Source organism: Cynocephalus volans, chromosome 16, assembly GCF_027409185.1.
Source record: "Cynocephalus volans isolate mCynVol1 chromosome 16, mCynVol1.pri, whole genome shotgun sequence".
NCBI classification, from domain to species: domain Eukaryota; kingdom Metazoa; phylum Chordata; class Mammalia; order Dermoptera; family Cynocephalidae; genus Cynocephalus; species Cynocephalus volans.
In genome coordinates, this window is record NC_084475.1 from 58,229,872 (window position 1) to 58,248,727 (window position 18,856).

The 18,856-nt window shown below is 35.9% G+C and overlaps 1 protein-coding gene across 1 annotated transcript in view; it reads right to left on the reverse strand.

Moving 5' to 3' along the window:
- BNC2 (basonuclin zinc finger protein 2) overlaps window positions 1–18,856 on the reverse strand; it is a 422,101-nt gene that overhangs the window by 107,841 nt on the left and 295,404 nt on the right. Inside the window, exon 5 of the mRNA XM_063081214.1 lies at window positions 3,672–3,907. Within this exon, the coding sequence (XP_062937284.1) occupies window positions 3,672–3,907 (236 nt within the window). The remainder of the gene's footprint in view (window positions 1–3,671; window positions 3,908–18,856) is intronic.

Genomic DNA, 18,856 nt, shown 5'->3' on the forward strand with positions numbered 1-18,856 from the left:
AAAGAATTATTCCTTAGTAGCAGAAAAAAACACGAGATGCTCCTTTATATTTAGATTTTAGCACCTAATTGCATATTCCCATTTTTGTGGGTTTTTTGGGGGAAAATGCTTAAAATTTACCTCGCTTTTTCTATACTTTCTGAATGAATATTTTAATAAGTGCACAGAAGAACACTGAGTTTTTTTACCTTTGAGATAGTACCTGAATTCTTAAATAATTATAGTCCAAGTTATGCTATGCATTTTACACCCAACTGGCTAGCTTATGAATTACATAAATAATCACATAAGTGAAAAGTAATTTTTATCAAAAAAGTAAAGGATCCTTAACAGATATGCAAGTCTTTTAAATGAATCTGTGACATCACTATCATCTTCCTTTTTTCCTTAAGAACTTTTTCATATATATTTTCCAATGACAGTTTGGAATGGCCTGTTCCCCCTTTCCTCCCACATCCCAAAATTCAAAATCACATCTGCTATTCTTCCACATTCAAAAGCATCTCTGAAGCCAAGAGTAGCTGTGTACACATGAGGGATGCAGGTTTGGCCCCAAAGAGAGTTAAATTAATATCCTGGCTTGACCAGTTCAACTTACTGTACATCTTCATTTGCCTAGTTACACAATCTATAACCAACTGCTAACCAAGTCAATATGTGGTAAGACTAACAGCCACCCTAATTTGCCTTGATAATTATTCTCCTTCAACTGACATAATATTCAATATTCTGTTGTTGAGAGCAATAATGCTAAAATTGATGCCTTGAGGGCTACAAGACAATTGAGTTTTAGCCGGATAAAATGACTTGCACACTAATAGTGCATTATAGGGTTCCACAGCCTTTGGATGAATATTTTCTAAGTCTACTTCTACAAAAATGCTATACATAATTATATTCAAAGTCATCTGTGCATACCTTATCATTATTACATATAATTTTTAAAACATTGGCAAATAATCAAATAATATTGCTTTAGAAGGGTTCACTTTTATAGTCTAGCTCTTGTGTGTGTGTTTTAACAAAATGAACACTTTCTCACTATATAAGTGATAAGTTTTGTGTCTTGCAACCTTTTGCTTTTTTTCTAAACCAAGACCTTTTTTCACAAGGAGGAACAAATGCATTTTTACAAAAAGAAATGATAAAGTTCCTTGTAAAGAGGAATGACAAAAAGCATCATTTAAATAAAATCTATATTACATCCATTCTGTCAATAAAACAAGACCGAAACTAAACCTAGAGTACTTCTAATGTAAAAATCATCTACGATTTTCTCAAAATGTCAATTCTAGACTCTGAATGAAGAAACATTAAATTTGAGACTGTGAAAATCTATTAGATAAATGAATATTAATCATAATTTAAGTATCATAGTAATTGACAATGTTCTTTATATGCTATATTTCACCCCCAAATAAATTTTAGTTTGTGGGTTTTGCTGACTTTTCCTCTCATAGTTTATTTCTCTTATAATTTTGTATCTTTAAATCCTGGACCCTTATACAAATAAGAAATATGGAGTACATTTTAAAGGAGTACATTTTCTACACTTGCCTTGGAGATATGTTGAAATTCTGTGGGAAAATGAACACCTAGATAATTATTTCAAGTAAAATAAAAAACATGCAGGTTCTGTATGTACAGCTATAAAAATGCTATAGTGAGCTGGGTTGTCAAGATGGCAAATCAGCACAGGCATGCACATACCTATTTGTTTGGACAGAAAGGCACAATGCATATGCTCCACAATCTTAGGCAAAAATACATGTGGAACTGAAATTCAACACTGATGATAGAAGAATCACAGTGGAGGAAATAAAGATGGTACCAGATTGGGCAAAATACTTATACGTTTTTAATAAAGGAAAGCATGCTTAGCCAAGCTAACAGTTCCATTCAATCACCTGTAAAAGGTTTGTTCTTTCATGTAGGTAAAATCCATCCAGTAGACATTATTAATCACATTGTGGAAGCTAACGCAGAAGGATGTGGCACTATATGTGTCTCAGGACCAGCATAAACAGGGATTATGAAACTGGTTCCATGCTTTATTTTTCCTGGTACCTTCCTCCTGGACCTTGTGCCCCTTCCTGTCTGTCCCCTGACCACCCATGACTTATCCTCCCACTTACCCCACTGAAATGTCCCCATCCTGACGCAAATGAGATAATGCTTGTGAACATGCTCTATAAACTAAAAATGTAATATATAATAATTATTATTATTATCTCCATCATCTCATCTTCTGAGGCCCAAATTTCTTCCAAGTTGAAATTCTCAGTAAACTAAGAAACGATTCTGCATTGGGAACAGACAGGTTATTCCACCTCTGCTATCTTTTTCTGCTTTACTCACCATCCCTCCACTGCTCTGCTGTCCTGGTTAACACCTGGAGGTACCACACAAGAGAATGACAGGAATTTGTGTATTTTGATGCCAGGTTAAAGCGAGGGGGAAACATGAGGCTCCCCGCTCATCACATATCAAGCTGACAGCCAAGGCCTTGCATATAACACAGGGTGGCTCATATTGGGAAATATCTCGAGGGCTGTACAAGGATGGCATAGCCAAAACCAACTTTTTTTGGAGGGATCAATTCTCCTAGTATTATCCCCATAGGAAATTTCAAAAATCACTTTAGCTTCTTTTTTTTTTTTTTTTTTTGTCTTTTTTTCGTGACCGGTACTCAGCCAGTGAGTGCACCGGCCATTCCTATATAGGATCCAAACCCGCGGCGGGAGCGTCGCAGCGCTCCCAGCGCCGCATAGATTCTACTTTCTCAATTTGAGATCTCCTTCAGAAGAAAGTGGTACTTCTTCATCATCCAGTGTAGTCTTTTTGGATCCTGGGATCTCTCAAAATGCTACTGTCAACATATACCCCCTTAAGGGTTGTAGGAAAACAGATGGCCATAAAAACATTTCAGAGGCAAAGCATACAGTGCAAAATGACTCATGATATATGGTAAAACTTAAAAAAATGAAGAAAGATGGGGGGTGAGGAATGGGGTAGGTGGAGGCTGGAGGTGCCACTAATACAAAAGAGGGGCTCAAGGCTGGAAGAACAGGTACTGTGAAGGCCAAATCGGTAACCATGTGTGCATGTTTCAGGATGTAGAACTCTGAAGGCTATGATGTGAGGGTTTACTGGTTATAAAAGCAGGGATTTTAATACAGGTTATAGCTCTTTCTTTGATTTGTATAAAGAAACAATAAATAGTAAGAGTACACAGACAACCAAGAAAACACCATACCTACAAAAAACCCAATAAACCCAGATGAAGCATAATCTCAGATTTTCACACACCTGTTACCCACCTCAAAGAGCCCTTCCTTTTAATAGGGCCACAGAGAAACTTCTTTGAGAAGCAGAAAGCCCATGTTGTAAGGGAGAGAGAGTTGAATCAAAAACGCTGCAAACAAAGTAACACTAGTCAACAGGCCACTTTTTCCCGTCTAATACATATCACTGAGGCCCAAGGGTAGCCTGCTGGGATAACTCTCCTTTCCAATTCCCTGGCAAGCCCGCTGAAATGACTATTTTAACCAGAGGAAGGTGTGCATGCCTGGACCCGTGAGGGGAGGATGGAGACCAGGCATGTCAAGTGCTCTCACCCAACCCCCTCCTGGAGCTGCCCCCAGACACCGGCATCCAAGTCCTCCCCCTACCTGAAGGATGTATCCCCGCACGTAGTCCCGCAGAGTCCAGCCCAGGCCATGCAGTATGTGTAGCACTTCCTCCTGTTTCAAGACACTGAAGAGCCGGTCCAGCAGGATCTTTAGCCGCACAGGAACTGCTTGCGTCCCGTAGAGCATCAGGCTGCTGATGTCGAACACCACATTGGACTGCACAATCTCCACTTGGGTGGGGTGGTACAGATGCTGTGTGCTGAGCTTATCCAAGGCTGTGGTGGTCCCACCAGTATTCCGGAGATGGGGGGTAAGGGGATGGGAGGAAATAAAGAGATAAAGAAGAGAGACAGAGAAATGAGAAACATTACTGGAAGTTATCAGGGCTCTACTTGTACAGATGGATAACCATAGACGTTTATGCAGATTTTGCAATGTAAATAGTTCTCTTTCCCTCACCTCCCTGTTTTGCCCTTTTTTATTCTGTGTGTTTATAAATTGCAGACGACAGCAAATAAAAAACACATTCAAATTTCAGAAAGACAGTCACTGAGGATATTTTTAAATGACTGTGGTTTGCTCTAAAAACCTGACTAATTAATTTGTTAATTGAACTAAGGCTCAACTCTAATTACCATGGTGTTCCTCCTTCCCCAAGCAAATAAATTTTTAAAAAAGAAAGAAAGAAAGAAACCAATTTCTATCTCATGCCATAAGAGAAGCCTCAACCAATATCACTTTTTCGAATAAGATTTACCCCCTATAATACCAGAATGGTTTAAGGAGGAGGAGGAGGAGTGTGTTAAGATTAAAGGGGCAAAAAACCTAATTTAAAGGGAACAAAGAAAACTGACCTCTGTGTGAAGGACTAGTAATTTAACTCAAGTTAAATTAGCTAACGGGGATTATTTGAAAACTTTGATAGTTTTGTGTTCACTGGAACATTGCCTGAAAGTTATTTAGCAAAAAAAAGAGTCATGTCATAATTTAGTCACTTTGTCAATAGCTCTGACAAGAGTCTCCAATGTGAAAATTGAAACAAATGACTAAAATCAAACTTTGGGAATTTCTGTATGTTTCAGCTAACTGTATTATCTCAGAAGAGAAAACTAAGGATGACTATTCTTAGGGTAAATATGAGGGGTCTTCAAAAAGTTCATGAAAAGATTCATATCATCTTTTAATTCCACTTTTCCATGAACTTTTTGAAGTACCCTTATACTTTTAATGAAACTAATATTTCAACAATTGTGCTCTTTTTCTCCTCAGACTTAAGAAATGATATCTCTTCCCTAGAATGAAAAGGCAAGATAAGGTCATAAATTCTAGTTCCCATCCATAACTGAGTTATTGGGAACCTTACTGCTGATAACATAATTACATTTTGCCTCAGTTTATCTAAAGTGAACAATTAAAATAACATTGTCTCATCTACAGGGCTTAAAGAGATGCTGCAAAGATTAATGAGATAATGAATGAGAGGCATTTTGAACTGAAGAGAACACAAAAGGCATCACAATTAACACAGAAGTATACACCACATGCCGTTTTAGAGATTAAAAAAGATAAACACGTAAGCCTGAAAGACGGTCATCTAACCTCATGAGTCAGGTAAATGGTTATCAGACAACAACTAGGCTCAAATCTTAACTACACCTGAGAGGTTTCTGCAAATTCTAAACTACTACATGGCCTTTCTCAACTGCTTTTCCTAACACCTTATCCTGTAACAATATGGGCTACAGCACATGCACTCTGAGCAACTCCTATTTTAATATACTAGTATTTCTGCATAATAATGGAGGTATTTAAAAGTGCACGCACACGGGTTTTTTAGCACTTAAAATGTATTTTTTCAGGGCTCCCCCTTCACTCTCGTTTCCTCCTGACTTGTGGTCACTAGAGAGTTCCTGTACTCTTGATAAATTGCTTTCTTGCATCCACAGTGTAAAGGCCCTTATCATTTACCCGCTGGCTTCATTCAACACATTTACTCCCAGGAATACTTTGTCAAAGAGTTTGAGTTTCCTCATACTTCATTTCTTGCAGCTGATTTGTCTGATCTTTCCTATTCTAGTGGTTAAGTCAACTTTGAATAAATAGCCTTAAAAATTAATTTAACGTTTGGGAAAGATAAGGGATTCACAAGCCAAGGGACTGAAGTCTTCTCTCACTCCACAGGGCTTTTAGACTGCAAAAAAGCAAGAATGGGGTATTATTATCCCTGTTCCTCTTCAAGTACAGTTTAACTATGTAGACTTCTAATGAGTAGCTGATTTGCTTATGGAATCCAGTGACCAGATCAGGGGAAATCTGCTCTTCCTACATGTTCCTCCATCAACCCTCCTGGACCCTATCAAACTCTTCCTTGCAAAATACACTGCTAGGAGCACAACAAATATGAAACAGAGGATTCAATAGAGGGGAAATAAAATGACACCAAATCCTGGTTTTTATGCGTGTGTTTGACACTATGTACCTCTACATTAAGTATATGCAGGTGTGTGTGCAAAAGTGTTCAAGAGCTGGGTGGAAACTAACCCCCGTCCATGCCACTCATTAAAAAAGGCTAATGGTTTTAAAGGACAAAGAGGACTTAACTGTTGAGGCAGAAAAAAGAGAGAAGTTGTTCAGAGAATTGAAAGAGCACAGGTAGAACAGGTAAGGCAAAAATATTTTCCCCAATTTATGCTTTTTAGAACACCAAAGAGTCAGAATATTTTAAGAACATTACCTGATTCTTCTTCATAAGTATGCCATGTATTAAGAAGTAGGAATACTGTTATAAACCATATAAATATACAGCAAGGGTCAACAACTTACTCTATAAAGGCAAGAGAGTAAATATTTTAGGTTTGTGGGCCATACATTTTCTTTCACAACTATTCACCTCTATTATATTAGAAGAGTAGCCATCTTACACAGATAAGACTTAAATAGGCATGTCTGTGTTCCAGTAAAACTTTACTTACACAAACAGGCCCTGATATGGAGGATGAAAAGATTGGTCAGATATTTAAAGAAAACCAATAGCAGATAATGAAAAAGCTGTCAGAGCATAGTTTAGGCAGCAGTTACCTAGGAGATGAGCCATATGGATAAAGGCTTGAAATATATTAAACTGCCCAGCTTGCAGATGTCAATTACAAATTTCAGCATAAACTGATCAAAGATCATGAAATGCCAAATTTCTTGAATGTATCAAAATTTTCTGCTTTATAATTGCCAGATCATACTGAGTGACCAAGCTGTAACTTTTAGGGACGTATCCTTGGTGAAACAAAGGGTAAGTGATTATTTTTTAAGTGTCATGGTATCAATAAGCTGAGAACTGGACTTCTGCCTAATTTCATGATCTTCTTATGTCTGACTGTAGAGGATTCAGATCCAGATCTTACAGGGCCAGGAATATGAATCAGAACATATTAATTACTAGGGATGAGGAAAAGATAGGGCAAGAACTTATTCATGAAGATGGGAGTGGGAAAAGGTATCACCTACTTGAATATTTTATGGGCCTAACCATTTACTAAATTGTCCTATATTGCCAAGATTCCATTTTCAGATGAAATCTTAACCAGAATTTGGGTATACAAAATATATAAAAGTGAAGCTGCTCTCAGTGAAGCTGGAGTGAGCATGAATTAGAGAACTTCCAATCATTTGTTACTTAACCAAGTTGAAGAGAAGAAGAGAGTAACACAGTGGGATGGACCCCAGAAGTATAGTTTGAAAGGCTCTTTGCTATACAGTAAGATGATGTCAATTGTTTTGCCTGCTTTGTGAATAGATCTCCTTCACTTTGATAATGGAAACAGAATTTTCCTCTGGGAACCACACCTCACGTACGCTCTACTGAGTATTTCATAGAATTGAAATGTTAACCAGGCCTGGATACCAGTATATCCCACCCCCTGACCACAGCAACTGGTATAAGAACAGGCAAGTGACCTAAGTCTGGACAGTGAGATAGAATCCACGATTTTAGTTAGAACTACTGCGAATTTCTTCTCTTTCCTTCAAATTTGTAGCTAGTATATATGCTTGAGAACATGAATCATACGGACTAGATGGGCTGCAAGACGTTTTGAAAAAAACCAAGCGCTAATAATATTGTTTGAGCCAGAAGATTTGGCAGTGCTTGAGGCTGGTACTATCCCTGGAATTTTCAGTTACATGAGGCCACAAAATCCCCCCCCCGCCCCCCCCCCCGCTTAAAGTAGCATTCTATAACTTGAAACTAAAAAAAGACCTTTTGGGGTGGTTCAACTAAAGGTATGCTAGTTCCAGGCCAAATGCAATTCATAGTTCCTGCAATGACTGGAATGAGGGGTACCCTAAACCATTTCATACCTTATACAAATGTACAAAGGGTCATGGAGGTCTTCAACAGCATTAATTAAGAAAAATAATGGTGTGGGTGCAGGCAGTAAAGGAAATGACCATCTAAGTACCAACTATATGTCAGGCATCATTCTAGAAACTCACAATTATCTCATTTAATCCTTTAATTTAAAACATACACACACACACACACACACATATACAGTATTACTATTATCACCTATTCCGAGATCACAGGCTCAATGAGGTTAGGTAATTGGCCTAAGGTCACTTAGCAACTGCACCAAAGAAAATTCTGTTTTTACCACATGTTCAGATAAACAGTCAATAAGAAACTGCAAGTCCTCATCATGTTGGAAATCTCTAACTCCCAGCAATCTGGGCTTCTTGCCCATCACTCTGCTGAAGCAAGCATTTCAAAGATCACCAACACCTGCCTTACTATAAAATCCAATAGCTTTTTTCCTTCATTATTCTCCATGATCTCTCCATAGCAGTTGACCTTATTGATCAGCACTCCTCCTAAAATGCTCTCCTCCTTCATTCATGCATACATTCATTTATTCACCAGCACTTATTAACTTATCATTGAGGTAGGTGCTATATGCAGATGCAAAAGTAATTTATGTTGTGGCCTCCACCTTCAAAGGTGGACAGATGAAGGCAATAATAAATGCTGTAAAAGAGATTTGATAAAGTACCTTGGGACACAAAAGAGAGGGGAACTCTGCCAGGAAGACATGGTCTTATAGGATAACTAGGAAGTCAGCAGGTGAGACAGAAGGAGAGCAATGTAGGTAGATGGAACCAAGGCAGTGGTTCTCAATCATTGTGTTTATCAGAATTACCTGGAGGGCCTGGTAAAACACAGATGGCTGGGCCAAATCCCCCAGAGTTTTTGATTCAGTGGGTATGGGATGGAGACCAAGAATCTACCTTTCTTATAAGTCCCCAGACGATGCTGATGCTGCTGGCCAGGGACCATACTCTCAAAACCACTGAACTAACGGGTGTGTACAAGAGAACTGAATATCGAAAGAATGTGTGACACTTGAGCCAAAGTAGTTGGAGATAAGTCCAAAAAGATCAGATGGGCAGACTGTAAGGTGCTTTAATTCTAAAGGCAAAGACCTATGGGGAGCTTATAATTTTATTTCTTATTAACAGAATATAGAAAATATTAAGCATTTTATATTATAAAAATAATTTTTAGTTTTAGATATAAAACTCTGATGAGAATGTAGAAGTTTTATTAAAGCATAGTTGTCAGCCTGGAGACATGAAGCATGTCTAGCAGTAACAGTGGCTGACAAAGATGCTGAATGAACCTCAGCCACAGAGTGTCAGCCCCCTAACATAGAAGAGCCCAGAAGAATTAGGGTGGTGTTAAGTTTGAAAAACTGCCACAGGTAATTCTGATACATATGCCCCCATCCACAGGCCACAAAGAAAATCACAAAGACACAGTTAGGGGGCAGTTATGGCTTAGAACCAAGTGAAGAGAATAGGAAATTTTTGTATTACTCTACTGGGAGATGCCTTACCTCAGTGGACTTCTATGATATGCCTAAATCTGAACTATGAAAAGGCCTTTTAAGAGGTATGCAGACAAAGAGACTCAATTTCCAGATCCTGCAATTCTATATTTACTCTAAAATTGATCTACCCAAGAACAGGCCTGCATGCACATGTGGATTATCTATTCCTATCTCTCCTTTGAAAACTGTACCCTTCCTTCTTTACAAAATAAAGTTATATACCCTGACTAATCTTATATGGTGCGCTGGCCCAGGGTGTAATACTCTCCTGGGTGCCAAAATAATTCACATCCAAATTGCTTTTGGAAAGGCTCCTTTAATGATTAATAAAGTCTCCTCTTTCTCTGACTATACATAGATTAGTAAAGTGTAGCTAGACGCTGATATTTGGGCCTGTGTCGGAATGATCAGAATTCAGACAATGTAAAATGGGGCAATGGTAATGAACTGGCCTCTTGCATGTCTACTTTAATAATGAATCACTCTTTAGAAAGCATCCTGTGGGAGCAAAGCAAAAGTTTCCAGTAATGAAAACGACCTCCCCCCACCCCCCACATATCCAAAGGTAAGCAATTATTTTCAACTATTCTCAATATTCACTCATCCCTAGGAAGTGTCATCACTTGAGAAGAAAAGCCCCTAAGCACATGTAAGTGATGCCCACTCTTTAAAATTCAGTTTGAATATTTTCCTGGACCTACAACATTCTTAAGATTCACTGGATGAAACCTATAGATAGAAATTTTACATGATTTCTTTCAGAAATGATGTTTATCATTTAATATGGTAATTACAACCTACTTAATCAAATACCATCAAAATATTTATTTCAGTTATTATTAATCATCATTTTCATCTTATAAAATTTTGAATATTTTCTACATTCTGTTAATAAAAATAAATAAATTATAATCCAAATGCCAAAGCACTTAGTTTTTAGCAGTATATAACTTCCTCTTTCATTAAGCATATAAAAATAGTTTGACTAGGAGATCTAGCAATTAATAAATGTTTTTATACATGACTCTTATCTAATTTGTTCCTAAAGTCCAACACTAGATTGTGATATACACATGGAACCAACATTTATCAAAGTAATACCATGACTTCTAACATACTCCTCACTTTGTAAATAACTTATTTAAGTTATACATTATACTACATCATTACTAATTAAGTAATGAGAAATAACATTTACATTATAAACTGAAAAAATTTTATTAGAACATTTTATTCTGGACTATTTGAGTAATCTATCATAGAAGATGCACTCCATAATTTATTGATGTGTTTTTATAATTTTTCTTGAAATACATATTAATACATTTACTTGAACTGAAATTGTATTCAACTTTTTCTAATGAAAATTAAAGTCTGATTTGTCAGCCCAATTTGACCATGAGCACTGACTTTGCTACAAGGTGGAAATTTTCATCAATTAAGACAGCTAAAGCTGCAGCAATAAGATAAAAGCATTTCACTAAAAAATATTGCCGAAGTTATTTGAATTAATAACTAATACAGTATTTTTATTTTCTAAATCTTTTCTGTCTATACTGGAATAAACAGGATGCCCCTAAATGAAAGACTAACATTTAAATTTACAAATAGTCATTTGACATATCTTGTTAATGCCTTTTTCCAGAAATTGAGAAAGTGAATGATTATAACAATATGTAGGTAAAAAGGAGGGTGATTACCTTTTCTTTACTTTCATCTAACTAATCAAGCACTGTGCAATTTTTGTTATATAAACTGAAAGGACTTCTATGAACTGATTGACAATGTGATAACAAAGCTCCTAGTCTCACCTACTCATGTGAACACATGTCTCAGCAGTTACATCAGTAAAAATGAAAACTGGGAATAGAACTGATAGTGTACCTTTTTCTTACAGTAAGTACTATTCATCTATGGATACATGAACTAATCTGGGAAGAAAAAATACCCGTCCATTTCACTGACGGATGCATTTCTAACAAAAATCCACTTTATATTTAATAACTTATAAAAATTTGTAATATTTATATTGTTCTAATTTTATTCATTGTGATGTGATGACAAATTTAAAAATAAAATTTCCATTTATAGATATATTATTTTTAAATTTTCATTGTAGACATGTATGATAAACTGAATGATAAAAGACTCTCCAGTGAACATTTACAGTAAAGTTATTTGGGGGATGAGAATTGGAAATAAAAGTTAAGGTTAAAAAATAATGATTTAAAGCAACAATTTAAAGTTTCCAGTGCTTAAAAAGGTGATTGTTGTCTTCCAGATGAAGGACAGACTCTTTAGGGCCAGAATCCAGGGATTCAAATCCTAGCTCTGCCATCTACTTGCTGTATGACACTGGAAAATTACTTAGCATATGAAAATGTGAGGATAGTTCTTAGTTTTCAAAATTCTTTTAGGCAAGCCAGTGGCTTGAAGACCACTACTTTAATTCAAAGAGAAAGAAAAGGGAGCACAAAATCAAGATCAAGTTAAGAAGTAGAAAGAAACAAATAGGTGCTTTGAGTAAGAATAAAGCAGGGTTACAAAATGATTGAGATTTTCTAATTTGGGACGTTTGGAGGGAAAATCAACTGAAATACAGAAGAAACATTAGGTTTCCAGAAAAGCTGCTTCTCCAACTGCCCTTCTGTGATAATCTGCCTCTGGGAATCCAACTACTCCTGTATTATGCAGGTGATCCCTAAACCTATAAATTTAGCTCTTCCTAAGTTCCATGTCTTCAATTCCAAACAAATACTTGACCCCTATTGCTGTGAAAAGGAGGACTAGGAAACTAGGCCAAAATGCTTGAAATCAGATTTTTTTGTGCATGTGTTATTTTCTCATAGGTGCTCATTGAAAAAATATAATAATTTTTTTTAAAAGAAAAATAAAAAAGACAATATCCATAATCCCACCACCCAAAGGCAATGACTTTTCACATATTGATGTATTTGCATCTATTTTTTTCAATGCATAATTTTATATAGTTATGGTCATACTATAGATACAAGTTTCTATCTTCTTGGGATTGTTTTTCTCACTTAACATTATCTAAAAAGAACATTCAAAATGATCTCTGACTACTTGCCCTTTCTCCCTTATCTAATCTCATTTACTGGAACTCATTAGTACCTGTAAACTTTGCCATAACGGTTTTTCCTGGACCAATCCCTTCTTTCTGTTGTAACTTCTACCATTCTAAAGGAGATTTTAGACTCTCATACATCCTATGAAGTTTTATTTACTACAGCCTAAATAAAACTAAGTCAGTCCTCTCAAAATACTACCTAAAATATGCTTCTCCTCTGCTCAAAAGTTTCCAGTGTTACACCCCACTCTTCACCCCCAACTTTCCCCACACGCATGCACACACAGAAAATCCTTAACCTGGGTCAGAAGACCTTGGACAGACTGATTTACTTTCCAGCCTAATAACTCTCTAATATGAGGCCTCTGTTCCAACCAAAGTGAACTACCCACAAACTTTCAAAGATTCCTAGCACTTTAATATTTGGTCACTAAATGGATTTTTCCAGGCCCTATGCTAAGTTTTAGAGATTTAGCAAAGAAAAGAACAAACATGATTCAGGACCACTTGAGGTTAATACACTAGTGAGGAAAACAGACTTTTTAAAAATACACATTAACTCACAAAACTACAAACTCCATATGTGACACGAGAATATTATATAATTTAATTGGGGGTGGGCGTGGGGTATTCCAAGCAAAGTCAATTCCACTAGGACATGAACAAGAGAGAGGAGCAGAAGATGAAGCTAGAGAGACAGAGTTCCATCTACAAAGCTACATTTTCAAAATTTTTATTTTCAATGCTGTTCTTTAAGTGCCTTTCCTCTTTCTTATTAACACTTTTGATTAACCCTTTCTTTCCAGCTTCAATTCAAGTGCTATTTTCTTTTTCCGTTAAGCCTGGAGAGGTCCCCGCATCTAAAAGCAAACATTTTCAACAAGGACGTTGCTTATGTATACCAATCATGAATGTTCCAACCACATTCTGCCCATTTACTGGAGTCACTTATGTGCCTGTTTTTATTTAAAGAACCTGATTTTAAGCAGCATCCATATCTGAAACATAAACTCAAGTGTGTTCAGTAATCATATTGATGAATGGACAAACACATAGTTAACTGTACATAATACAGGCTATTACTCTATTTGCACTGAAAAGGTAAATATATGATTCCAACGTGCCACCAAATTCTTAATTTCACATATGTCCCTTTCTCAACCCTCTCTTTTGCTCTTTACATCCCTCCAGAGAATGGTGGGGGTGGGTAATTACAGAAATTGAGGGGGTGAAGTGGGGCTGCTAGCTGGGCAGGAATTCTGACTTAAATTTGCAAAATTTATTTCCTTTCCTACCACTTCAAGCATTATTTGGGAGCTTACAATGAATTTCTAGGTAAAAATAGGATGAAAGTCTAGTACTGGTAAACAAAACAATCTTTATATCAGGGTATACAGACTGGATCATAATGCACAGACATTATGAAAATTGTCCACAATAGCAGCACGGACTTCTAGATTTGTGACTGATGTGCTAGATTTATGGTACTATAGCTATAAAAAAAGGTATAACATAGACCTTGGAAAGGGGTCAGAGGACAGTCACACAATAAGGCTGTAAGAATAGCATCTACAATGAAAGGATTATTTTTCTTTTGTAAAAGACCTGAAGAAAAAAAAAAATCAAACCAATAACCTCTTTTTATTATGCTGAATTTCATCTGGAAAAAGCAAAGTCTTTAACTGCACAATAAGGATACTAGTTAGAAAAAGAAAAAAAAGCTTGTATTAAGCTTCTTAAACTGTGAATTAGGTTACTGAGGAAACATAATTTACCTGGATTTCTTTAAAATCCCACAAACAGAAGCTTAAACTGGTAATTTTCTGGCTATAAAACAAAGGAAAAATTGAGGGCTGGATATAATTTCAAAAAACACTGATAGAATCTACAGTTTTTCAAAGGAAAGTGGTAGCTAAGCCACAAGGCCCAAAAAATGACATATTAGTCTGGATGAAGTAAAGTCACTGATGTATGGAGCAGAATCATCATAAGGACAACAGCTAGAAGTTTTCTGGTTCATTAATATATGTAATGCAAATGTAAAATAAGTAAGAAAGGTAATGCACAATATGTAATAAATATAAGGTAATATATGCTTTTAACTATATTGCTAACTTGAACAAAGTGATGTATTTTATATAATTTCGGTTTTCAAAAATAGTGCTGGGGGTGGGTGAGGGGTAGTTATAAAAGAACTTGCAATTATCCAATGAAATGTGAATAACTGTTTATTTCCACTTTAAATAACAGGAATTACTCCCCAAACCTTCAAATAAATTAAAATAAAATGTAAACCTGTAACTCTACATATTTCACTCCCAATACTTTCTGTGAAGGTCACAGAAATAAGAACATATTCAGATATTTTTTTCTTAACGTAAGAGTATAAAAGTGCTTTTCACGGATCCTAGAAAATTGGCTCTCAATGATACTTTATAGTTCTTAGTTTTCCACAACCTTTTTAAAACATAACTTTCTTTAGAAGTCAAATTCAAGTGACATAGGTGGTTTCCACAGGAATATGCTCATTTCAGGCTCTGATGTCCAGTGGATTCCATCTAATAGCTGTTCAGTCACGGCAGTGAAACTAACAGCCAGTCAATAAAATAAGAAGTGTGAGAAGTGGAATGATTTTTCAAAACCACCTACTCTGAGGAATAAAACAATTAAAAATTTGTATGAAAAGGGTCTAAAAGAAAACCTGTTATTTCGCTCATTTCCAGTCTTGCCCTGGATATTTTAAATTTTTTAAATGCTAATTTGAAGCAATTTTACGAGTTAAAAAAAAAAACATTAAAGAAGCTTTATTCTTTCATTTTGGGAGAATGCCAAGTGAGCTTTAAATTGCAAGGCTGATTGTTTCAAGAATTCTGTGTCTCTTTCCTTAACTCCCTTTAGGATTCCAAATTATAACAGCATCAAGTGGTCAGCTTTTATGAACTATGGATCCTAGAATACTGTTTTAATTTCCAATAGATTAACATTTATCACGTCTTTAGGGACTGCTTTTATGGAATTATGTCCATGATTACTTTAAGAGTTCTAAAATAAGGTTGTTAGTGACGAGATTTTAAGATTCTATTAGAGCAATTTCTGAGGTCAGATTTTCAAGTTTTGATTACTTATAAACAGAGTATTGTTAATACCTCAAATGTCCAGCACATAACCCTTGAATTTATGAGGCTCTTCATTCTTGCTAATACGACCAATAATTTCCAATTATACTATACTTTATAATAAGCACACTATACCCAATATAATGATATGTCATTTCAATGTAGCTCGCCCATGAACTTCTACAGGTTTAATGGGATTTTGCGTATTTAGAATTTCATCGTAAAGGGGCCCTTTGGAATCATTACAACATCAATACTTTCCAATTTTAAGACTCAGCTTTCTCACTAGGCAAGAGCATCAGGGCTCAAAGCAAAGGCTTAACCAACCCGTAGATTGCAGGCCAGATCCTAATAAAAGACTTAGCACTTGGGGAGAACTTAATAAATGGCAATGATGACATATTAAAAACTTTTTAGTGAATCAGGAGATCACAAAGGTGGGCAATGATTGTGATTAAGAGAAAAATTTCTTATGACGTGAAGTAATATTTAGATCTGCACATTTTATTCACTACTTTTTGGGAAAAGAACTATATAATTGGGAGCAAATTAAGTACAAAATAACTCATGTTCCATTTAAGTCACAACTTTCTAACCATAACTGTCAAGGTTGAATTAATTAGGATATTTAATACCAAGGAGAGAAAAGGCTTACTTCTAGAATTTTTTTTAAGCAGAAAAGGAATGATATGTAGCTGAAAAAGTTGATCCGAAGCTGGTGATAAAAACTGTCAGCCCTTACGTGAGAAGAGTTTATTTTTTTTCCTTAAATAGTGCGTCAGTATTTTTAAAATGAAAAACTCCACTAAGCCTCCACAAACTCATTACATTACTATATCTTATATATATTATGTGAATGGCCTTTGATTTTTTTTTCTTTATCCTTTACTTCATGAGGGATAGTATATAAATATTCCCATAGTCTATGAATGTGATTCTAAACTGTAAGGAGGGAAGGGGGACAAAAGTTCCAATAAGCCCCACTGTCCTAGGGATTTTAATCACCCCAGTTGACATAGAGCTTTCAGAGTATAAGGATATACACATACAAACACCCACAATTAGTCCAGGGTAGAATTTGAGCTCCACTTGAGACTATATAGCTAATATTTCAAACTGATTGGCATTTCTCCCCTGTGGCCTTATGCATAATAAAGTCTTCAAAACAGACTTTGGAAATCGTTAAAGTCTGACTAAGGCACACATAAAAGTAGTCTGTCAACACTTGGTTGTGCAGAAGCTCACTCTCCTGGCTGGTAGATTAAATAGGTCCTTGATTTAACTTATTCTCTTCCTTCCTCATCCTTATATGTCTGGCAGCAACTCCAACCAAAGGTGGTAAGGGGAAAAGAGAAAATTTAATCTGCAAACTTGACAGTAGATCTAGGAAGAAATTTGGTAACTGAATCTACTTGCTGAAACCAGGTTTGGGGGTTGTTATTATTATTACTGCTTCTGCTCTATCCAATCTCCAGTCACAAGGCTAGCTGAAAGTTGGCTACATGAACCCGGCTTTATTCAATTTATATATCAATTAATTAAGTGTATGCTGACTATAAAACATATCCCATTTTAAAAGTAACTACTGAAATTTGCTACTTGAACAAACTGTGTACGTCCTTTCATTAAGCAAACAAAAAATGAATTCTGTAAGAGAATGATCACCCCACGCCCACATTATTAGACTTAAAGACTTAATTTTCTTGAAGCAGCATATAGCTATATAAGAATTTCACCAAGGCAACACCATAAATGCAAGGCATATTTATTATTTGATAAAACATATGCTTTAAAATCTATCAGATGTAGTGAGAAAATATTTCAAAATTGAGCGACAGCAATGACATAAAAAGCATTTGGTAGGAAAGAAATGATTGTATTGTCTTTTTTTTAAAAAAAAATAAAAAGTCATCTTTGGGTCACAAGTTTTTTTTTTCTTCCTTCCTCCAGTAAGTCAGCCTGAAATCTTATTCTAAATCTATAATCAATCTTTTTTTTTTCTTCCCCACTGTAATCCTTTAAAACTCTGGGCTATCATACACACTTTTGACACTGATGTGTGTTTTCTTCTGGATTGCTGGATTTGCTTAATCATATATCAAGTTTCAAATTGCTTTGCACTGGTGACTGGTGGGATAAAAGACCCCATATAAAGATTTGCTCATAAAAAAAAGGGTTAAGGGGGCTGTCTTAGGAAGAGTCAAAACTAACCACATTTTTTTTTTTTTTTTTTTGTCTTTTCCGTGACGGGCACTCAGCCAGTGAGTGCACCGGCCATGCCTATATAGGATCCGAACCCGCGGCGGGAGCGTCGCTGCGCTCCCAGCGCGCACTCTCCCGAGTGCGCCACGGGCTCAGCCCAAAACTAACCACATTTTAAATGCATGGGCAGAAAATGTTAAGGACTAGAGTAATGCCTGCTGACTTTTCCACTAATATGATCAACATATGATTGAGCGGATAAGGAAACCTAAAAGTTACCATCCTATTCTCTATTATTGGCTGTTTGACATGTATGAATTATCAACAAGGCTAAAAATCTTTTAGGGTTTAGGCCATTGGCAAAATGAAACTGTTTTATACCATCACACATATTTAATGGAACCCAAACTTTCAGAAAAAAGTAAAGTCTCCTGAAATAATGTAAACAAAGAAACAGAGGGGAGATATTGATTAGTGTTTTGAATTCTGATTACTAATTTGATCACGGTAATGATCATAATTTCCAACCAAAAAAGTTCTATTAATCAGTACCAACAGGCACAATCAAAAAACAAATACAGATTTCAAAATGTAACAATTTTTCCTTTAGATATTTCACTGTATTTAAAAAACAGTAATAGAACACACTTGCCAAATTCATTTAGTCTCTGACTGAGGCACACATATGTGATCTCCTAATTTACAGCTTGCACGTACAGATGTTCACACTTAGTAAAAGGGCTTCTTAATAGCTTTTTTTTTAATTAAAAGTGTGTTGATAATAGGTGTTTTAAACATATCCAAACAACACAGCTGAACTGACAAATGCCAGTCTTCATGCCTCACCATGTCTCGCATCATGGCAAGATTTTATAAGAGAAATGGTTGCGTGATTCAGTCGCATGCATATAGGATAAATGTTACCCCAAAAAC